At 26.0% G+C, this 22,106-nt stretch overlaps 1 protein-coding gene across 1 annotated transcript in view; it reads right to left on the minus strand.

Annotated features, from left to right (window-relative positions):
- The window catches only part of LOC111683753 (zinc finger protein ush), a 53,021-nt gene extending 34,543 nt beyond the window's left edge, over positions 1-18,478 (minus strand). Inside the window, exons 1-2 of the mRNA XM_023445857.2 lie at positions 18,296-18,478; positions 9,317-9,361 (exon numbers count right to left, since the gene is read on the minus strand). Coding sequence (XP_023301625.2) covers positions 9,317-9,361; positions 18,296-18,302 — 52 coding nt within the window. The 5' untranslated portion in view covers positions 18,303-18,478. The remainder of the gene's footprint in view (positions 1-9,316; positions 9,362-18,295) is intronic.
- Positions 18,479-22,106: the final 3,628 nt, after the last annotated feature.

Below are 22,106 nucleotides of genomic sequence, written 5' to 3' on the forward strand. Positions count from 1 at the left end.
ATGATAATGTTGTAGTTTTGCTGTTTGTATTGTGTATATTGTATCGAATAGATTGCTACGATGACTACTACTTCTACTTCTTCTAACTGTTGGCGTTAGTGTTTGTTGTGTGTTTTATATATGTATATGATGTTTTATAGATGTCTATGTTGTTGTGTTTTCATGTTTACTATCATGGTCTATAAGTTTGGTAACATAACAGAGCAAAAACGTAAAAAAAAGTTTGTAGTTATCTCTTATTTTTCCATACACTTGCCTCCTCATGTTGCAACTAAGCTCAATTTAAATGCTATCAAATCATCAGGGACGTAGGAAGATTTGATAGCATTTCATTTCAGTTTTTTCTTTAATATTTAACACGAAATTTTTGGTATTAAATTGTAAAGTTATCTTTTTTTGAAAAAAAACATTTCTTATTAAGTTTATTTTTCTTGAAATTATTAAAAAAAAAGAGTGGGGAAAAGATAAAATTAATCACAAACAAAAAAATCTTGATTTAAAAAACAAGCCAAGTGTTACTAATTTTGTTTTGTAGAAAATTTATCATTTGAATTGATCTTGGTGGGGAAATATTTATCTGAGTTTAAAAATTATTTTTGGGGGGAAATAAAAGTTTTAAATATCAAGATTTCAATTTTCTCAGAAAAAAAAACTATAAGTTTATTTATGTATACAGTATACAGAAAGAAAAATCTAAAGAAAAAGATCAATTTGATCAAAAATAGGATTAAGTTAGCGTTATAAAAATTTATATTTTCTTTTATATTTTCAGAAAAAATTTCTTTTTAAAGAAAATGTTACCAAATTTATAGAAAAATTTCTGAAATTTTCTCATTTTATTGAAAAAAATTTGAAAATTTCTCTTTTCATAGAAAAAATTTTGTAAAATCATTTTATAAAAAATTTTATAAAAATTTTTAAATTCTTAAAAATTTTTTTCTTAAAAAATTTACGAAAATTTGTCTTTTTTATAAAGACTTTTACCAAACATTTTATTAATTTTTGAAAAATGTTTCTTTTTATAGAATCATTTCCGAATTTTTTCTTTTTATAAAATTTGTTATGAAAAATCTCTATCTAATAAATTTTTTCGAAATTATACATTTCATTACTAAAAACTTATAAAACTTTTTTCGATTTTTTTCTTTATAAAGAAAATTCTCTAAAAAGTTATATTTTTATGGAAATTTTTCATAAAATTTCAACTTTTATATAGAAAATTTACTTAAAAATTTAATTTTTATACAGAATTTTTTTTAGAAAAATTTTTAAAAATTTTCTCTTTTTCTAAAGAAAAATGTTTTCCTTTTTATAGAAAATTTTTGAGAGATTTCTCTTTTATAAAGAAATTATCCTTTTATATAGAATTAATAAAAGAAAATTCTCTTTGTTTTTTTTTAAGAAAAATTTTATCTTTTCAAAGAAAAATGTCCTCGTTTTATAGAAATTTTTTCTTTTTTTTTAAAGAAAAATGCTTTCCTTTTAAAGAAATAGTTTCTCTTTTTAAAGAAAACTGCTCTTTTTTTAGAAAAATGTTTTCTTTTTATAGAAAAATTTTCTCCTTTTGAAAGAAAATTGTTTTGTGTTTAAATACAAATGTTTTCCTTTTATAGAAAAATTTGCCCCTTTTTATAGAAAAATATTCTTTTTATATAAAAAAAATTCCTCCTTTTATAGAAACATGATTTCTTTTTATAGAAAAATTTTCTCTTTTTTATAACTGTTATAGAAAATATTCGAAAAATGTATCTTTTGTAAAGAATTTTCAATGAAATTCTCTTTTTTCATGAAGAATTTATAAAAAAAATTTTTCTTTTTATAGAAAATTTTGGAAAATTGGATTTTTCTAGAAAATTTTGTAAGAAAAATCTATTTTTTAAGATTTTTTTTTATAGAATTTTTTTTTTACTTTAAATTTTAATTTAAAAAATTTCAGAAAATTCATCTTTGTGTAGAAAATTTTCTTAATAGTTTTAATAATTGGCAAAATCTTTACTTACCCGGTAAGTGGACAAGTAAGTAATGTGTAAGTAATTAAGTTTTTGTTGAATAACTATTAATTTTTGTTTGAGGTAGCCCCACAAATAACTAGTCACAAAAGTAATTACCTGTGTCTTCCGGATTTACTACTCTAATCGCTTATTCAAAGCTCCATTAATAAGTTATGTTATTATTTTTACTAGAATGATTTCAAAACAATATTTCAACATTTCTTTAAAAAAAAAAAACTATTATATTGACACCAAAGTGTTTTTAATTTTTCAATAACATCCGTTGTCAATGTATGTATAGTACATATGCACGACAACACTATGTTGTCAGACAATATAATATTGTCAAAATCTAAATTTAATACACATCCGTTGTCTAAAGGTTAAAAACGTGTTAATCGTGTCAATAGTGTGCATAGTTTTCAAGGTCATAACCTAGCACAAAAAGAACTTCCAAAGAAGCGAAAAAGAAGTAAAATTTACTCCATAAAATTGCTGAAAATATGATGTCTGAAGAAGTGGTGATTTTAATACAGGCTAATCATAGGAGGAATGTTATTTTTATTTAATTCCAAATTCATTACATCTAAAGTCATTCTCAGGAAGAAATTTTTAAGTTCTTTTTTTGAAAGTTGTTATAACTTCAATTTTAAACAAAATTGGATTCTTTTCGCTTCTTTGGCAGTTAAAAAACATTACTTTCACAAATGGAAAACAAATTGACTTAGTGCTACTTTTGAAGTGGTGATAAATGTTATTCTCTTGGAAGTACTTTGTTTTATTTTTACTGGTTATTGTTAACTTCAAACCCATGTCTAGAGCATTACTTCCATTGCATTTATTAAAACATTATTTTTATTGTTTTCTGCATTGAAAATAACTCTCTTATTACAGTATCTTTTAAGTCTTTCCCTTAACTGTAACTCCCCCCTCTCTGGCTCTCTCTCTATCTCTGTCGCCAACCCTTTCTTTCTACTACAAGTCAATTAAATTTTTGGTTTTTACGATAAAACAAAAAAAAAAAAATAATATTATATAAAGATAAATGTTTGTAGATTTGTTTGAAAATATATAATAGCATATTCGACATGCTAGATAGATTCTTATTGTCTAATGTTTTTCTATACAGATACGACGACATACTACATTTGTATGTATGTACATAAATGTATGAATATAATTTTTTATTTAAAAGTTTATCTAACTGTTGGTTGGTTATAAATTTTTATCGTTTTTGTTTTTTTTTTTTTTTTTTGGTTTTTAATGACATTCTTCTAACTCTTATAGATATTATACGAATAAAGTTGTTTTAAAATAACAGATACATAGATAGCTGAAATATTTTTTTCCAAACACATGCTCACTACTTGAATAAAAAAAACCACAATATTTTTATATTTGTTACATAATTAATCATTTTGATATCTTTTAGATATAAAATTTTTTCCATTTCTTTTCATTTTTCGAATTATAAAAAAAAATCATGAAAGTGTGCATGAAACACATCATTTATTTTGAAATAGTTAAGACGATAAGGCGATAACTATAACAAAGAAGAAAAAAGAATTAAAATTGAATTCTTTTAAAAGAAATTAGATAAATATTTTGAAACTAACTACGGGTAGTACTTCTTGGCAAAAAGAGAGAATTAGAAAAGAATTTAAAAGAGAAAATTTTCTTAATTTCAAACTTTTCTTAAATGTTTCTATAATAAAAATATTTTAAATTAAAGTTGAATTTGTGATTGATTATTAATTTTGAAAAAGTTTACTTGAAATCAAATTGAAACAAATATGAACAACATATAGTCATGGGCATGGCCAAACATATGATACCCTACATTAGTCAGTGTATTATTTTTTAAAATACAAAGTATTTAACTTGTTTTTTAACTTTATTCCATAATATTTATACCCTACACTACTTTAGTTGGGAGGTTATATTGGGTTTGTGCTGATGTTTGTAAGGCACAATAATATTGGTCCTATACCCACCTTAAAGTTTACCAATCGGCTCAAAATCACTAGCTATGTCCGTCCGTCCATGTAAGCCTTGTAATCAAACTTAGGCTGCAATTTTGAAGATACTTGAAAGAAATTTGTCCCAGGGACGAACTCTATTGAAAATGGGTAAGATCGATCCATTATTTTACCTAGCCTCCATACAACTGTATCGCCGAATAGGGCTGGTAAACTCTATTGAAAATGGGTAAGATCGATCCATTATTTTACCTAGCCCCCATACAACTGTATCGCCGAATAGGGCTGGTAAACATTGTAATCAAACTACAGGCCGCAATTTTGGAGATAATCCATTGAAACTTGGAATTTAGATCTTCTATTATACCGTCGACGAAGCCTATTGGAAATGATTAACATCGGTCCTTTATTTCACCTTGGCCCAATACAACTGTATCGCCGAATAGGGCTTGTAAACCTTGTAATCAAACTACAGGTCGCAATTTTGGAGATAATTCAATGAAATTTGGCACATGATCTTTTATGGTACTGCAGACGAAGCCTATTGAAAATAGTTAACATCGGTTCATTATTTCACCTAGGACCCATAGAACTGAACCCGCCAAATAGGGCTTTTAAGTTCATAATTATGTTTAATATACTCGTATCTCGACAAAAAGCTGCAAAACCAAGTTCTATACTAGACTTAATGACCCTGATGAACTTTATAATTATGGGGCCTCATTTGACCCTAGTCCCTCTAAAAAGCCCCCATCAAAATTTTACTTAAATGTTTAGAAATTTTAACATATTTTTTATTTATCATAGGGGGAGGGGTCGGTTAGGGTAGTAGTGATATATTTGGGCCTTTTTTATAAATGTTGTTAAAGGAATTTACGTTCTACTTCTAGTTATTTATATAGAATTTAATCGTGTCATTAGTGTTTTAAAGTGAATTTTGACCTTCAATTCAATTTCTGAAGGGGAGTGTATATGGGGACTAGAAGCTAATGAGGGCCGTTCATAACAAAGTCATTTAAAGTTCTATAAAACTAAGTTCTGTTGCCATAATAGAACATTTAACGTAATTATGAGTCCACAGTACGTATTCCATGGACCAAAAGAAGAGTGTGTAACAAATTTCATCAAATTATCGCACAAAGTTTACATAGACACACAGACGGACGGACGGAAGGACAGACATACGGACATAGCTAAATCCAAATGATTGTTATGTGGGTGTAGGACCAATATTTGTGGGTGTTAAAAAAATCAGCACAAACGCATAATACCCTTACCACTATAGTGGTATACGGTATAATTCAAACTTTGCTTTAGCTTTAAGAAACCTTTGAGAATTGTTTAGTGCAACTTAAAAAGGATTTGCCTCTTTATAACAACAAAATTTCAAATGTCAAAAATTCAAATAAAACTTAATTCAAAACTTTTGACAGACACTGTTAATATTTATTTCAAAAAAAGCTATACACCACAATTTCATATACAAATTTATATAAAAAAACTGTTAAAATACACTGTCAATAATTTGTTAATTTGTTTTGCCATATTTGGTTACTTTTCGTGTTTTATCTAGATAAAAATCTGTTTCAACCTTTTTAAACCTCCCCTGCTCTTTACATCTCTCTTGTTCCCTCTCTCTCTATTACACCTATTTTATGTGAAATATTTCTGATTCATCTTTTTATATATTCACAATATTGATTCTAAACAAATAACTAAATAAATGTTGCTAACAACTTTGTTTTAAACATTACTATTTTTTTTAATTCAATAAAAATTTCAATACAATTCGTTAAACATTTGCTGCGTGACCATACATGATCATACATAATTGGTTATTGTCATGTTGTCCTCTTATTTGTTGTATATTTCCAACAACAACAGCAGCAGCAGAAAAACAACAAACTAATTGACATTTTGACAATATTTTTTTTTCTTCTCGTATTTCTATTCATAGAGAAGTGACAGATCTTAAGGTTGTTGCCATCAATAAATTTCCAATACAAAATATGTCTACAACAAACAATATCAACAAGTCAAGATTAAAAATATAGTGAACAAAAAAAAAAATAAACACAAACACACATTTTCATAAGGAATTGAACAAACTGACCTCAGTAGTGGACAATTTATTATTAAAAATATAAAGAAAAAAATTTTATCATGAAATTTTTTAAAAAAAAATTACACAAACTAATGAGACGCATATATGGAAATTTTATTATACAAAGGAGACACGCCTTTTTAATTTAATTAAAAAATTATCAAAACTTATGCTACATTCTTTATAAAAAAATTTAAAACTTCACTATACAACTTTTTAAAAATTTCCGTAATGTTTCTGTATTTTTTACAAAAAATTTCTCTTTTAAGAGAATTTTAGAATTTTGTTTTTTAAATTTCTCTTAAAGTAATTTTTTTAAAATTTCTATTAAAGAAATTTTTTTAAAATTTCTATTAAAGAAATTTTTGCAAAATTTCTATTAAAGAAATTTTTGCAAAATTTCTTAGAAAATATTTCTTTTTTTATAGAAAATAAGCAGAAAATGATCTTGTAATAAAAAATTTATCTTTTTATAAAAAATTTTCGGATTTTTTTTTTTAGAATTTTCGGAAAATTTCAGTTTGCATTGAATATTTGTAAAAAAAATCAGTTTTAAGTTTTAAATTTAAGTTTTTGAAAAATTTTTCTTTTTTTTTAAGAAAGTTTTCGAAAATTTCTCTTTTTTTTTAAAGTTTTCGGAAAATTGCTGTTTTTTAAAAAAAGTTTTCAGAAAATTTAAATTTTTATAAAATTTTCTTTTTTATAGAAATGTTTTGGAAATTTTCTCTTTTTTCTATTTTTATAGAAAATGCTTGTAAAATATCACATTTTTATAGAAATGTTTCTCTTTTTACAGATAAAATTCTTTCTTCTTATAGAAATTTCTCTTAGAAAATTTTCAAAAAAAATCTGTTTTTGTAGAATATTTTCGAAAAATGTCTCTTTTTATAGAAAATTTTTGAAAAGTATATCTTTTTAGAGAAAATTTTCGGAAAATTTCTCTTTTTATAGAAAATTTTAGAAAAATTTCTCATTTTATAGAAAATTTTTGGGAAAATTACTCTTTTTATATGAAATTTTTGGGAAAATTTCTCTTTTTATAAAATATTTTCGAAATTTTTCTATTTTTATAGAATACTTTCGAAAATATCTCTCTTTTTATAGAAAACTTTCAGAAAATTTCTCTTTTAATAGAAAATTTCTCTTTTTATAGAAAATTTTCGGAAAATTTCCTTTTTTATAGAAATATTTCAGAAATTTTCTCTTTTTATAGAGAATTTTCGGAAAATTTCTCTTTTTATTGAGAATTTTCGGAAAATTTCTCTTTTTATAGAGAATTTTCGGAAAATTTCTCTTTTTATAAAGAATTTTCGGAAAATTTCTCTTTTGATAGAGAATTTTCAGAAATTTTCTCTTTTGATAGAAAATTTTCGGAAAATTTCTCTTTTTATATAGAATTTTCGGAAAAATTCTCTTTTTATAGAGAATTTTCGGAAAATTTCCTTTTTTATAGAAATATTTCAGAAATTTTCTCTTTTTATAGAAAATTTTCGGAAAATTTCTCTTTTTATAGAAAATATTCGGAAAATGTCTCTTTTTATAGAGAATATTCGGAAAATGTCTCTTTTTATAGAGAATATTCGGAAAATTTCACTTTTTATAGAGAATTTTCGGAAAATTTCTCTTTTTATAGAGAATTTTCGGAAAATTTATCTTTTTATAGAGAATTTTCGGAAAATTTCTCTTTTTATAGAGAATTTTCGGAAAATTTCTCTTTTTATAGAGAATTTTCGGAAAATTTCTCTTTTTATAGAGAATTTTCGGAAATTTTCTCTTTTTATAGAGAATTTTCGGAAAATTTCTCTTTTTATGAAAAATTTTCGGAAAATTTCTCTTTTTATAGAATATTTTCGAAAAAATTCACTTTTTAAAGAAATTTCTCTTTTTTATAAAATATTTCGGAACATTTCTCTTTTTATAGAATTATTTGGGACAATTTCTCTTTTTATAGAATTTCTCTTTTTAATAAAATATTTCGGAACATTTCTCTTTTTATAGAATTATTTGGGAGAATTTCTCTTTTTATAGAAATTTTTGGAAGAATTTCACTTTTTATAGAAATTTTTGGGAGAATTTCACTTTTTATTAAAGTTTGTTTAGAAAATTTCCCTTTGTTTTTTTATAGAAAATATAGCAAATTTTCTTAGAATTTGTTTTTCTCTATAAAAAAGTCCTGAGTCATAAATTCTTTTAATTGAATAATTGAATTTCTTTTTTTACGTCATATTAAATTTGATATTAAACCTATAAATTCTCAATTAAGGGCGTTTACTCCTCTGCTGCCATTGCTCTTTTAAATATTAAAATATTATTTTACAAATCATCTTCTTCATATCTTAACAATCATTACGGAAATGAGTTTCAGTTAAAAAAAACGAAACGAATAAGCAAAAAAAAAAAAGGGGTGACATAAAACCCTTGTCACTTAATAAAAGAATTAAAACAAAATTGACACCATAAGTGGCACAACACACAACTTTTTGTTGAAAACTCACTCAGCAGCCGCTGCACAACAGACAGTTAAACAAATGCACAGAGGGTGGTCGGTCAAATATTAATGCTATTTAAAAGATAAGTTTATAAAAGTGAACACACACAAAAAAAAAAAAACAGTGATAATAATGAGTTGCAGTCTAATATTAAAGAAAAAAATATATATGATTATGAAGAAATCACACTCACAGCAAGTGACAAAAAAATAGGAATAGAATTTAAATGAATGTTTTTCAAAAGATTAAACATTTTATTGACATTTCGGGAGAGTTAGCTAGAGAAGAGTTAAATGAAAATACATAAATACGTATTAACTTTCAAAATTTATAGTAACTAGGATAACAGGAGTGTGATGACATGCAGAGAACAGGACCAGGAAGTTGCAAGGATTATTTTGCAAATACAGGAAAATGTGTTGGCAGCACATTTTGAGGAGTTTAAATAATAAAAGGATTGTCTTCCCTTTTTTATGTGGTCGTTTAGCTTATCTCATTTTCACACACACTTACATACAAACACTAGAGTTATAAACATTTTATAATGCATGTGTGTGGTCATAATTTTAATAATCGTTAGTTTTATCCTTTTAGTTCTTATTTTTTATTAATAAGGCAAAAAAAGGGTTAACAAATTTTAACAAGCAAAAAAGGTTGAATTTATACTTTTATTACTTTTTATACCATTTTTTCGTTATTGATTAGCTTAATATTTTTATGTTTAATAAAGCTTACAAGAAAATAGTTACATACCTCTACTATCTACTGTCATGTCTTCTGTAGAATCTGAACAATCACCTGAAAATGAAAGAAGAAAAATAAAATTTAGTGAGAAATTCTTTAAAACACAAACTATTTTTATATAGAATTTGTTGAAAATTTATAATTTTTTCGAAATATTTTTCGTAATTTTTTTTTAAATTCGATCTTTTTATAAAAAGGTTTCTGAAAATTTTGTTTTATAAAATATTTGCAAAAAATATCTCTTTATAGAAAATTTAAGGAAAATTACTCTTTTTATACAAAATTTGAGGAAAATTACTCTTCTTATAGAAAATTGGAAAAATGTATCTTTATATAGAAAATGTTTGGATTTTATATCTTTCTTTTCATAGAATATTTTTGGAAATTTTCTTTTTTTTATGGAAAATGTTTGAAAATGTCTCCTTTTATAGAATATCTTTGGAAAATTTTATAATTTTTTAGAAATTTTCAGACACAGTTCTATTTCTATAAAACGTATTCGAATTTTTTCTCTTTTATAGAAAATTTGATATAAAATGTTTTTTTACCAAAAATTTGAGGAAAATTTCTCTATTAGAATATTCTTTATATAGATTTTTTTCTAAAAGTTATCTTTTAATAGAAAATTTTAGGAAAATTTCTCTTCTAATAAAAAATCTTAGAAAAAGTTATATTTTTACAGAAAGTTTTAGAAAAATTTTTCGTTTATAGAAAATGTTTGAAAACGTCACTTTTTATAGAAAATCTTTGAAAATTTTCTCTTTTTATAGAAATTTTTTTAGACACATTTCTCTCTCTATAGAATATTATCGATTTTTTTAAATTTTAAAGAAAATATGAGGAAAATTTCTCTGTTAGAATATTCTCTATATAGATTTTTTTTAATTTATCTTTTAATAGAAAGTTTTAGGAAAATTTCTTTTCTAATAGAAAATCTTTGGAAAAGTTCTATTTTTATAGAAAAGTTTTAGAAAATTTCCTCCTTTTATAGAAAATTTTAAAAATTACTCTTTTAATAGAAATCTTTCAAAAACTTATATTTTTACAGAAAGTTTAAGAAAAATTGGAATTTTTTCTCTTTTATAAAAAATTTTGGTAAAAATTCTCTCTTTATAAAAAATTTTTGGAAAGTTTCTTTTTTTTTAAAAAAATTTAAGGAGAATTCCGCATTTTAAAGAAAGTTTTATAAAAAATAGAGAAAAAGTTCTCTATTTATAGAAATTCTTTGAAAAATTTCTTTTTTAGAATTTATTTTTGAAAATCTCTCTTTTTATAGAAAATATTTGGATAGGTCTATTTTAATAGAAAAAACTTTTTAAAAGTTCTCTTATAATAAAAAGTTTTAGGAAATTTTCTCTTTTTATATTTATAAAATTAGAGAAAATTTCTCTACTTATAGAAAATTTATTTTATAGATTTTTTTCGAAAATGTCTCTCTTTAAAGAAAATCTTTGGAAAAGTTCTCTTTTTAATAGAAGAAACTTCTCTTTTTATAAAAAGTTTTAAGAAATTTTCTGTTCTTTCAGAAGTTTTAGAAAATTTTCTCCTTTTTGGGAAATTTTAGGAAATTTTCTCTTTTATAGGAAAGTTTTAGGAAATTTTCCTGTTTTGTGGAATTTTTTTTTAAATATCATTTTCTGTTGAAAATTTTTGAAAAAATTCTCTTTTTGTAACATTTCTCTTTTTATAACTTAATTTTTGGAAAATGTCTCTCTTTGTAGAAAATTTTTGGAGCATTTCTCTTTTTATAGAAAATTTTTGAAAATTTTTTCTTTTTGAAAAAAATTTTCTCTTTTTAAAGAAAATTTTGGGAAAATTTCTCTTTATGAAGAGCATTTTTGGAAAATTTCTCTTTTTTAAGAACATTTTTGGAAATTTTCCCTTTAGATTTTTTTTGTAGAAAATTTCTTTTTTATTTAGAAAATTTTTGTAAAATTTCTTTTTTTAAAGAAAATTTTGGGAAAATTACAGTTTTTGTAGAAAATTTTAGGAAAATTTCTCTTTTTTGAAAACTTTTATTTGGAAAAAATTCTTCTTTTGTAGAAAATTTGAAGAGAATTTCTTCTTCCTTAAACGAAAATATATCGCAAGATAATCTTTTAATAGTATTTTTTTTTTGTCTAAATTATTTTTTGTAGAAAATTATTCAAAAATTTCTAGAAAAAAATTCTAGAAATTTTCTAATTTTTATAGAGAATTATTTGCTAACTTCTCGCAAATGTAGACAATATTTCCCATTCGATATGGGTATGTTTATTACCCATACATATATCAAATTAATGAAAACAAACTTATACCCTCATTAAAATGTAATAACATGAAAAACAGTACTTTTTTTTGCAAAACTCTAATCGTACTTGTTCTTTTACCTTTTATTTTTTCGTAATTCTTATCATTTTTAACAAACTAATTAAATTTAAATTAAATTCCATTTAGTTAACAGAGTTTTTGAAGATTTACATTTATTTTTCTAATTACCCAGTAAAAACAGCAAAATAAATAAACAAATACAATCCCGAAAAAAAGTACGCAAAAATTAATTTTTAAATAAATGTGTCTAAGCTGGCTGGCTACCTGCATGTTTTTCGTGGCAGATTATAATAGAAAAAGTAACAAAATAACAGCAAAGTATATAAGAAAATGTATAACAAAAACAATACAACAGTAACAACGCAAACAATTCTAAACCACCAGATTGTTGGAAAAGTATCTATGTATCTAGTTGGTGTCGTACAATTAGAAAAAGATTTGAATGTACTTACACTGCAAAGCAAATGAATAGGGTAGTTGAATGCAGATATATTAACGAAATATGAAATTTGTATATTCTTATTGCAGTTTTATGATAAGTCATAAAATTTCTAAAACTATTTTTAATTTGATAATTACATTGATTTCAAAATTTACTGTTCAGCTACAAGAAAATTAGAAACATTTTTTTGTAAAATTCATATGTTGTGCCTTATGAAATGTTTGCTTTAAGCCCTTGCAAGCTATTTCTTATAATCCCCGTGTAATTTATATGTGGTTAAGAAGAAGTATTGCTTTCCCACTTCTTTTTAATTTCATGAACTACTCCAAAATGTATGTATGAATTTATTTAAGCACAATATAGGAAAACAAAATATAAGACTTGAATAATTCTTATCAATGTACTATCTATTTTGGATACATTCATTTATAAAAATACACAACACATTGCATACACAAACACACACATACTCTCACTAAAACACTTTACATATACAAATAAGAAAGTCTGCAACAACTACTATAATTTTTGCTTAAAATGCAGTTATGTAAAATAATGAATTCTTTAGGATTTTTTTTTTCAAAACAAACTTTAGGCAACACTTTTACTGCCTTATTCATAACAAGTTATCAAAGGTTTATAGAACAAATTTTGTATAAAAACTTAACAAGCTTAAATTAATAAGCTTCGATCAAAAACACCTGTATTTACTTACTTCTCAATGACTACAACATACTAACTGCATTACCAAGAAGGAGTAATGACTTAAAAATAACTTAATACAATGAATTCCTTAAAATTTTTTTTAATTTTGTTCTGTCTTCCAATCTATCTATCTACATATCTATCTATGTATCTATCTATCTATTTATCTATCTATCTATCTATCTATCTATCTATCTATCTATCTATCTATCTATCTATCTATCTATCTATCTATCTATCTATCATCTATCTATCTATCTATCTATCTATTTATCTATCTATCTATCTATCTATCTATCTATCTATCTATCTATCTATCTATCTATCTATCTATCTATCTATCTATCTATCTATCTATCTATCTATCTATCTATCTATCTATCTATCTATCTATCTATCTATCTATCTATCTATCTATCTATCTATCTATCTATCTATCTATCTATCTATCTATCTATCTATCTATCTATCTATCTATCTATCTATCTATCTATTTATCTATTTATCTATTTATCTATCTATCTATCTATCTATCTATCTATCTATCTATCTATCTATCTATCTATCTATCTATCTATCTATCTATCTATCTATCTATCTCTATCTATCTATCTATCTATCTATCTATCTATCTATCTATCTATCTATCTATCTATCTATCTATCTATCTATCTATCTATCTATCTATCTATCTATCTATCTATCTATCTATCTATCTATCTATCTATCTATCTATCTATCTATCTATCTATCTATCTATCTATCTATCTATCTATCTATCTATCTATCTATCTATCTATCTATCTATCTATCTATCTATCTATCTATCTATCTATCTATCTATCTATCTATCTATCTATCTATCTATCTATCTATTTATCTATTTATCTATTTATCTATCTATCTATCTATCTATCTATCTATCTATCTATCTATCTATCTATCTATCTATCTATCTATCTATCTATCTATCTATCTATCTATCTATCTATCTATCTATCTATCTATCTATCTATCTATCTATCTATCTATTTATCTATCTATCTATCTATCTATCTATCTATCTATCTATCTATCTATCTATCTATCTATCTATCTATCTATCTATCTATCTATCTATCTATCTATCTATCTATCTATCTATCTATCTATCTATCTATCTATCTATCTATCTATCTATCTATCTATCCAATTATAGCTTCAGATGATTGTCTGAACAGAATAGCACCCCCTTTTATCCCACCATATACAGAGCATTATCTATGCCCCATGTATACTTGTCTTTGGTTTAGATTCAGCTGGTTGGCCAGGATATACATACGACTTTCAACGTGTAGGGTTACTTTTAGGCAGTATTTCGTTCACGCAGAATGGTCTTTCAATGTCTTCTGTTTTCAATTTCTTCGGAGGCAAATTGTCCAAAATTTGAAAACACACAAACTTTTTAAAATAGCTTGAGTTGCTGCCAATGTCTTTACGATATCACGTTGAGTTTGACAATTATCCTCATGCCTCCAAATCTAGATTTTTAAACTTGTTTAAACTTGACTCAACAATCTAATCGGTTTTGGTTGTAAAAAATGCAAATTCCTACAAGAAATTTTTAATGTAACGTTTCATTAACGAAAACATTCTTTTAGAAACCTGCTAAACGATATATGTTTTTATTCAGGGCTGTAGTTGTGTGTGTGTGTTTTAAAGAAAAGGCCATCATAATATTCGTACGTTTTACTGTATGATTGTTGTATTTGTTGTTGTTGCTGCTGTTGTTGTTATACTGATATCTAAAATCTAAAACAAACCGAGAAAAAATATAATAAAAGGAATTCTGCGGATTGTTGTTATTATTGTTATTATAATTCCTTGAAGTGGTCATATCAGTAAAATATAATCATCAAAACTAACAAACACACTCACTCATACACACAGGCAGACAGACAGACAGACAGACAGACGAATGGACAGACAACCAGACAGTCATACAGATATTTATACACTTATTTCTTTTTTAAAGACAGACGGACCAAACAAATTCAACTACTACTCTCTTTGTGACTCTTGTCCATATGCAAACAACAATAATATTTAAAGAAACAAAAATTAAAATAACTGAAACTTACATACAAAAACAACAAAAATGCAACCAGATGATGATGATGATTTTGTAGAATTGAAAATACAACAAAAACATAACAATAAAATAAAAAGTAAAGTTAATAATAATAACAAACATCACTATATATACAAACATACAATATACATTTATACAAACATACATATGTATATCAAAAATCTTGTAAAGGAATGAAAAATTGTAGGTCTGTACTTATGATGATGATGAAAATGATGATGTTGATTGCTTATAAAAGATACATTCTTATGGGTTTTTGTTTTTAGTAGTGATAATCATATATTGAAAAAATAAGAATAATATATTAAACCTAATTTTAACATTTTTTTTCGAAATTTGAATTTGAATACAATTAAAGTGCTTAAAGGTATTTGACAGATTGTTTTTGTTTCACAAATAGGTATTGTGGAAATGAAAGGAGTTTTTGTATTATTATAAATTTTATAACTTAATTTGAAAGCCTAAGAAACTAACAATATTTGATTTTATAAAAGGTCTATAAAACAATATACTATTTTTTTATAATTAAGAACTTTAATATTTATACATACTTAATATAATAATTAAAAAGAACAATTAAGCGAAATTTTTTCCATATTAAAATGGGGTATTATCCCAGCAAAAACTTTCATTATCATGAAAGGAATTGAAATATTAAAATTTAATTAAACAATTTGTCAACATAAACCGCATGAAAGCTTTATAGCTATAGACAAGACCATAGCGTGGACTATAGATAAAACTGTAGACAAGACTATAAACTAGACTATAGACTAGCTTATAGACTAGACTATAGACTAGACTATAGACTAGACTATAGACTAGACTATAGACTAGACTATAGACTAGACTATAGACTAGACTATAGACTAGACTATAGACTAGACTATAGACTAGACTATAGACTAGACTATAGACTAGACTATAGACTAGACTATAGACTAGACTATAGACTAGACTATAGACTAGACTATAGACTAGACTATAGACTAGACTATAGACTAGACTATAGACTAGACTATAGACTAGACTATAGACTAGACTATAGACTAGACTATAGACTAGACTATAGACTAGACTATAGACTAGACTATAGACTAGACTATAGACTAGACTATGGACTAGACTATAGACTAGACTGTAGACTAGACTATAGACTAGACTATAGACTAGACTATAGACTAGACTATAGACTAGACTATAGACTAGACTATAGACTAGACTATAGACTAGACTATAGACTAGACTATAGACTAGACTATAGACTAGACTATAGACTAGACTATAGACTAGACTATAGACTAGACTATAGACTAGACTATAGACTAGACTATAGACTAGACTATAGACTAGACTATAGACTAGACTATAGACTAGACTATAGACTAAACTATAGACTAGACTATAGACTAGACTATAGACTAGACTATAGACTAGACTATAGACTAGACTATAGACTAGACTATAGACTATAGACTATAGACTATAGACTATAGACTAGACTATAGACTAGACTATAGACTAGACTATAGACTAGACTATAGACTATAGACTAGACTATAGACTAGACTATAGACTAGACTATAGACTAGACTATAGACTAGACTATAGACTAGACTATAGACTAGACTATAGACTAGACTATAGACTAGACTATAGACTAGACTATAGACTAGACTATAGACTAGACTATAGACTAGACTATAGACTAGACTATAGACTAGACTATAGACTAGACTATAGACTAGACTATAGACTATAGACTAGACTATAGACTAGACTATAGACTAGACTATAGACTAGACTATAGACTAGACTATAGACTAGACTATAGACTAGACTATAGACTAGACTATAGACTAGACTATAGACTAGACTATAGACTAGACTATAGACTAGACTATAGACTAGACTATAGACTAGACTATAGACTAGACTATAGACTAGACTATAGACTAGACTATAGACTAGACTATAGACTAGACTATAGACTAGACTATAGACTAGACTATAGACTAGACTATAGACTAGACTATAGACTAGACTATAGACTAGACTATAGACTAGACTATAGACTAGACTATAGACTAGACTATAGACTAGACTATAGACTAGACTATGGACTAGACTATAGACTAGACTATAGACTAGAATATAGACTAGAATATAGACTAGACTATAGACTAGACTATAGACTACTACTCTATATACTGGACCATAGACTATACTTTAGACTAGTCTATATACTAGACTATGGTCTAGTATATAGAGTAGTAGTCTATAATCTAGTCTATAGTCTAGATTATAGACTAGACTATACACTAGACTATAGACTAGACTATCGACTATACTATAGACTAGACTATAGACTAGACTATAGACTAGACTAAAGACTACTACTCTATAGACTAGACCATAGACTATACTTTAGACTAGTCTATATGCTAGACTGTTGATTGGACTATAGGCTAGACTATAGAATATACTATGAATTAGACTGTAGAATGGACTCTTGACTAGACTATAAGCTATACTATAGACTAGACTATTGACGGGAAATTATTCGTGTGTCGTGTTTAATTTTAAAAATCTTCCCGTTAAACGTTCGTAAACCGATTTAATTTTCGACTACCTATTAAACCTGTCTCTTATGGTTACGCCTATTCACCGACTACCCAGGTGACTGGCTCCATTAATATATGCTATTCTATGACCAAGTCAATCATCACTTTATAGTTTACAATGAGATAGTCAGAAAGCACCGATGATCAGTCAACATTTTTGCTTAAGTTTTTTTTTCAGTGTCCTTTCTCTAGATTACTTGGGGACTCTACGCTCTCTCTTTCTGGGTACTAAAGTGAAGACTATTTTCACTCTTATTTACAAAGAGTACATTCGCGATGAATTATGAATTTTAGGCAACCAGGTTAGATGTTAGCGGAAGTTATTGTTTTTAAAGGATACATTTACTCTTTGTCGAATTGTTGAATATCTACAGGGTTTCAATGGGAGTTACGATCACTGTCTCAACTTTTATAGCTTGATTTAAACACTAGATATTTTTTAATAAAATATATTTTATGATCTCATTAGTAACAAAAAAAAAACTTCGAAAGAATCTAAACCACAAGAACCGGAACCTGATACTTCCACATTTTAATCACACATTCAAATTCATTAATACAAATTTATGATTCAGTTAAATTTCTGGAAAGAAATTTTTATTTTAATACTTTCCTTTATAGAGGGAAAGAGAAAAAGTTAAAAGTCTTACTTGTTTTTTTAATAATTTCTATAAGAAATTTATAATTAATCCAAATTTTGTTTAAAGTAATCCTCTTTTTAATTTGTATAATCCAATAGTGTTTTTGTAAAAATAATCCACAATTTATTTAATTACCAAACATATTTTGCAGCAAAAAAAACAGCTGTTTAGTGTTATTAACCGGATGTCAGGTTTTACTTGATTTTTATAAAATTTTATTTTTATTTTCTATAATTTAAACACTTGCACTTTATTATTATTATTATTGTTCAGTTTTACTTTCTTTAACACTGCTAATATTTTTTATTATTTAATTTTTAAACACTAGGGGATTTTTTTTTAAATAATTTTAAAAATTTTTACTATTTTACTATTTTGTTTTTTTTAATAATTTAATCTTTTTTTGATTTGTATAAATTCTTTTAAGAACGCGCGTTTTTTTCTTTCTTTCTCTTTAATTATTCATTGCGATTATATTTCAAAACTATTTGCTTTTATTTCGTTTAAATAATTTCTTATTGCATTTATTGTTGTCACTTTTATAATTATTTTTATTTTGTTTTATAAACATTTTACTATTTTTGTATATTTGTTGTTGTTGTCTAAATTAAATGTGCGTTTTGTTTATTATTATTATATTTCTTTTAATAATTTGTTTTTTTTTTATATTAAATTTATAAATTTAAAACACGTCTAACGTATTATACGAACGACCCGTTTGTGTTGCTTGTTTCGCGTTCTGTAGTAAACTAAAAACCGAAAGAGCGTTAAGTAATGAATAATTTTTTTTTGTTGAATGTCTGTTTTTGCTTTTGCTGCCAGATACAAAGATACGAACGAAACGAAGCGCATGTTGATTTTTGTTGTTGCTGTTGTTGGTTGGGTTTATAACAAACAGCTGATATTTGTGTGATAATATGAGTGAGTGTATAAAATACAAAATACAATCTTTTTTATCTCTTCATACATGTTGATGTTTGCGATGGCTGGGCTGTCAGTGATGTCAACAATAATATAAAAACGGAGTGATAGATGTTGTTGGGTGGTGGGCTATGTTGGGTGAAATTGTTGGGTCCTGTTTTGTGTTTTAAAGATGGACTTAAAACTTTGTTGGGTACTAAAAACATCGTTTCGTTACAAACAACATTGTTTAGTAATCTATGTTTTGTACTAAGTAACATGCTAACTAACTAACTAACTAACTAACTAACTAACTAACTAACTAATTAACTACCCAACTAAATAACTAACTCACTAACTAATTAAATAACTAACTAACAAATCTATCTATCTATCTATCTATCTATCTATCTATCTATCTATCTATCTATCTATCTATCTATCTATCTATCTATCTATCTATCTATCTATCTATCTATCTATCTATCTATCTATCTATCTATCTATCTATCTATCTATCTATCTATCTATCTATCTATCTATCTATCTATCTATCTATCTATCTATCTATCTATCTATCTTGTTTTTAGTACAACATTTTGGTTTTGGTACAAATCGTAGTTTTGAGTTGGATTTAAATACAAAGTTTTTGGTCATTTTTAGTACAATTAACCTAAGTTTTGGTGAAGAACGTTAGTACAAAACCAAATTTATGATTCAGTTAAATTTTTGGAAAGAAATTTTTATTTTAATACTTTCAGAGTTGGTTTTCTTTTTAATTTAGATAATTCCAAAAGTCCTCAAACTAAACATCCCTATAGCTTAATAGGAGCTTATTTCTAAAGTCCTTTCCTTTATAGAGGGAAAGAGAAAGAGTTAAAAGTCTTACTTGTTTTTTTTTTAATAATTTCTATAAGAAATTTATAATTAATCCAAATTTTGTTTAAAGCAAGTTTTTGGTACAAAACATCGATTTTAAGACAAATGTAGTTGTGAGAACACACGAAGTTTTTAGTACAAAACTTTTTCCCAAATGCAAAATCTAAAATTTTAGTACAAAACTTGTATTTTTCGAACTAAAAAAATCAGTTTTTGGTAAACTTAAACTCAGTTTTGTACTAAAGTCAATATTTTGTACTAAAACCATGTTTTGTGCTTTGAAAAACGCCAAAATCTAATCTTAAAACTAAAACAATTGACAACACTGGCTACCCTAACTGACTCTATGCTTATATGAACTGTTGGCTGATTGCATGGCATATCAGTTTAGAAACCCCAGACCAGTGGAATAGTAGTGTATCTGAGTTTTATTATTTTAAGTTTACTTAACGTACCTCTGTATACACGTTGATAACTACAAGTTTTACGTAAAAGAAAAACTAAATACATATTATGAATATATATTTATTTTAAAATTAAGTGTATTTAAGGAAAATCAAAGAAGGCAGGACATGGAAATAAGAAGGAGTTGTACAACCACAACAACAACTAAAATGATATAATGTTTCCTTGACAACCAACGTCATTCATATCTTGTAGTTAGTTCTACAATATTTAGAGGAGCTTCTCTACTTATTATTGTAATTTCCTTTTGTTCCATTAAACAACAACCAAAGTAAAACATTACCATACACACACAAACACATTTCTGCTCTCATATACGTTTGGGAAACAACACAACAAACAGCAACAACAATATAAAGTAAAAAAATATACAAAAACTGATAAAGCACTGATAAGAAAAAGCAGCCCAAGTGTTAGATAACATCAATCCAAACACAAACACACACAGAAACATAGACACACACTTCTGCCAACCTAAAGCAATGAACCAAACAAACAAACGAACGTACGAACCAACCAACCAGCTAAAGCCAACCAACAATTAACAAACGTACCGGAGTTTTCACAAACATTTTCATACATTCATTTTAGTTATAAAACTAGTAGTTAAAACGGATATAACTAAATTTAATACTCATACTCATACACTCTCATTTAACTTATTCAGTCATGGACTCTCTCATTTTCCTACAAAATAATTTTTGCTTATTGCTTTTAGTCTAAACGTTTTGCTTTAAAACCAAAAAAAAACAAAAGTAAATAAATAAATATACAAATATTTTGTACGTTGTCATATCGCAACATTTCAACATTTTGTGAGTTTTTGAATTTAGTCAGTTGATCTGTATAAAACTCACAATAATAACAATAACTACAACAAAAACACCAGCAAAACAAAACAATATATAAATACAGACATTCTGACATACATAAAAAATATAAACACAGATATACAACACCAACAACAACAAACACATTCATACATACATTTAGTGTGCGGGAGCGCGATTTTATATTGTGATAAGAAAACTTACTAAGCATTATGGGTGTTTCCATATAGATTGTTATGATAGATAAAAAGAGTTTACCATGCAGACTTGAGTTTTTTAGATGATTGATTTAAGAATGTAAGAGATTAAATTAATAACCAAATGGTATTGATTTGAGCTCGATTTGTACTTGAGGTTACACAATACCATCTATGTGTTAATAAATGTTAAGGACATATCTCCATATTAAACCAAAAAAATATACCTGGATCTCTATAGGGCCTGTTGTGCGCTACTTGGAATATTTTTGTTGGTAAAACAAAAACCCTTATATAACACTCACGGAATTAAAGTCGAAGTGCTTTACTTGAACACCTGCCTTGACGGCATATATCACGGTGGTCACCACTGCCACTTTGTGGATCTTACACGCAAGTTGTAATTTACGTAGGTATATGAATATCCGATCCATTCATACGTGCACTTTGCTCAGGTACTCGAGCTATCTAATCTCTTGCCATAGTAGCCTCGTCTGGGGAAGGACAGGTATCATGAGCAAGCTCAATCTAACTCTGACAATAATGTCGTCCAATCACTTTACTGATATGGTTCTGCTGATTCGGCAACAGCACCTAAAAGAACGTAATTGGTATTCCGAAAAACAGGTAATTTTCATTGACAAGCTTTATTTCAGTGGCCACACAAAGACCCAC

This window comes from Lucilia cuprina, chromosome 2 (genome assembly GCF_022045245.1).
Source record: "Lucilia cuprina isolate Lc7/37 chromosome 2, ASM2204524v1, whole genome shotgun sequence".
Taxonomy (NCBI): Eukaryota; Metazoa; Arthropoda; class Insecta; order Diptera; family Calliphoridae; genus Lucilia; species Lucilia cuprina.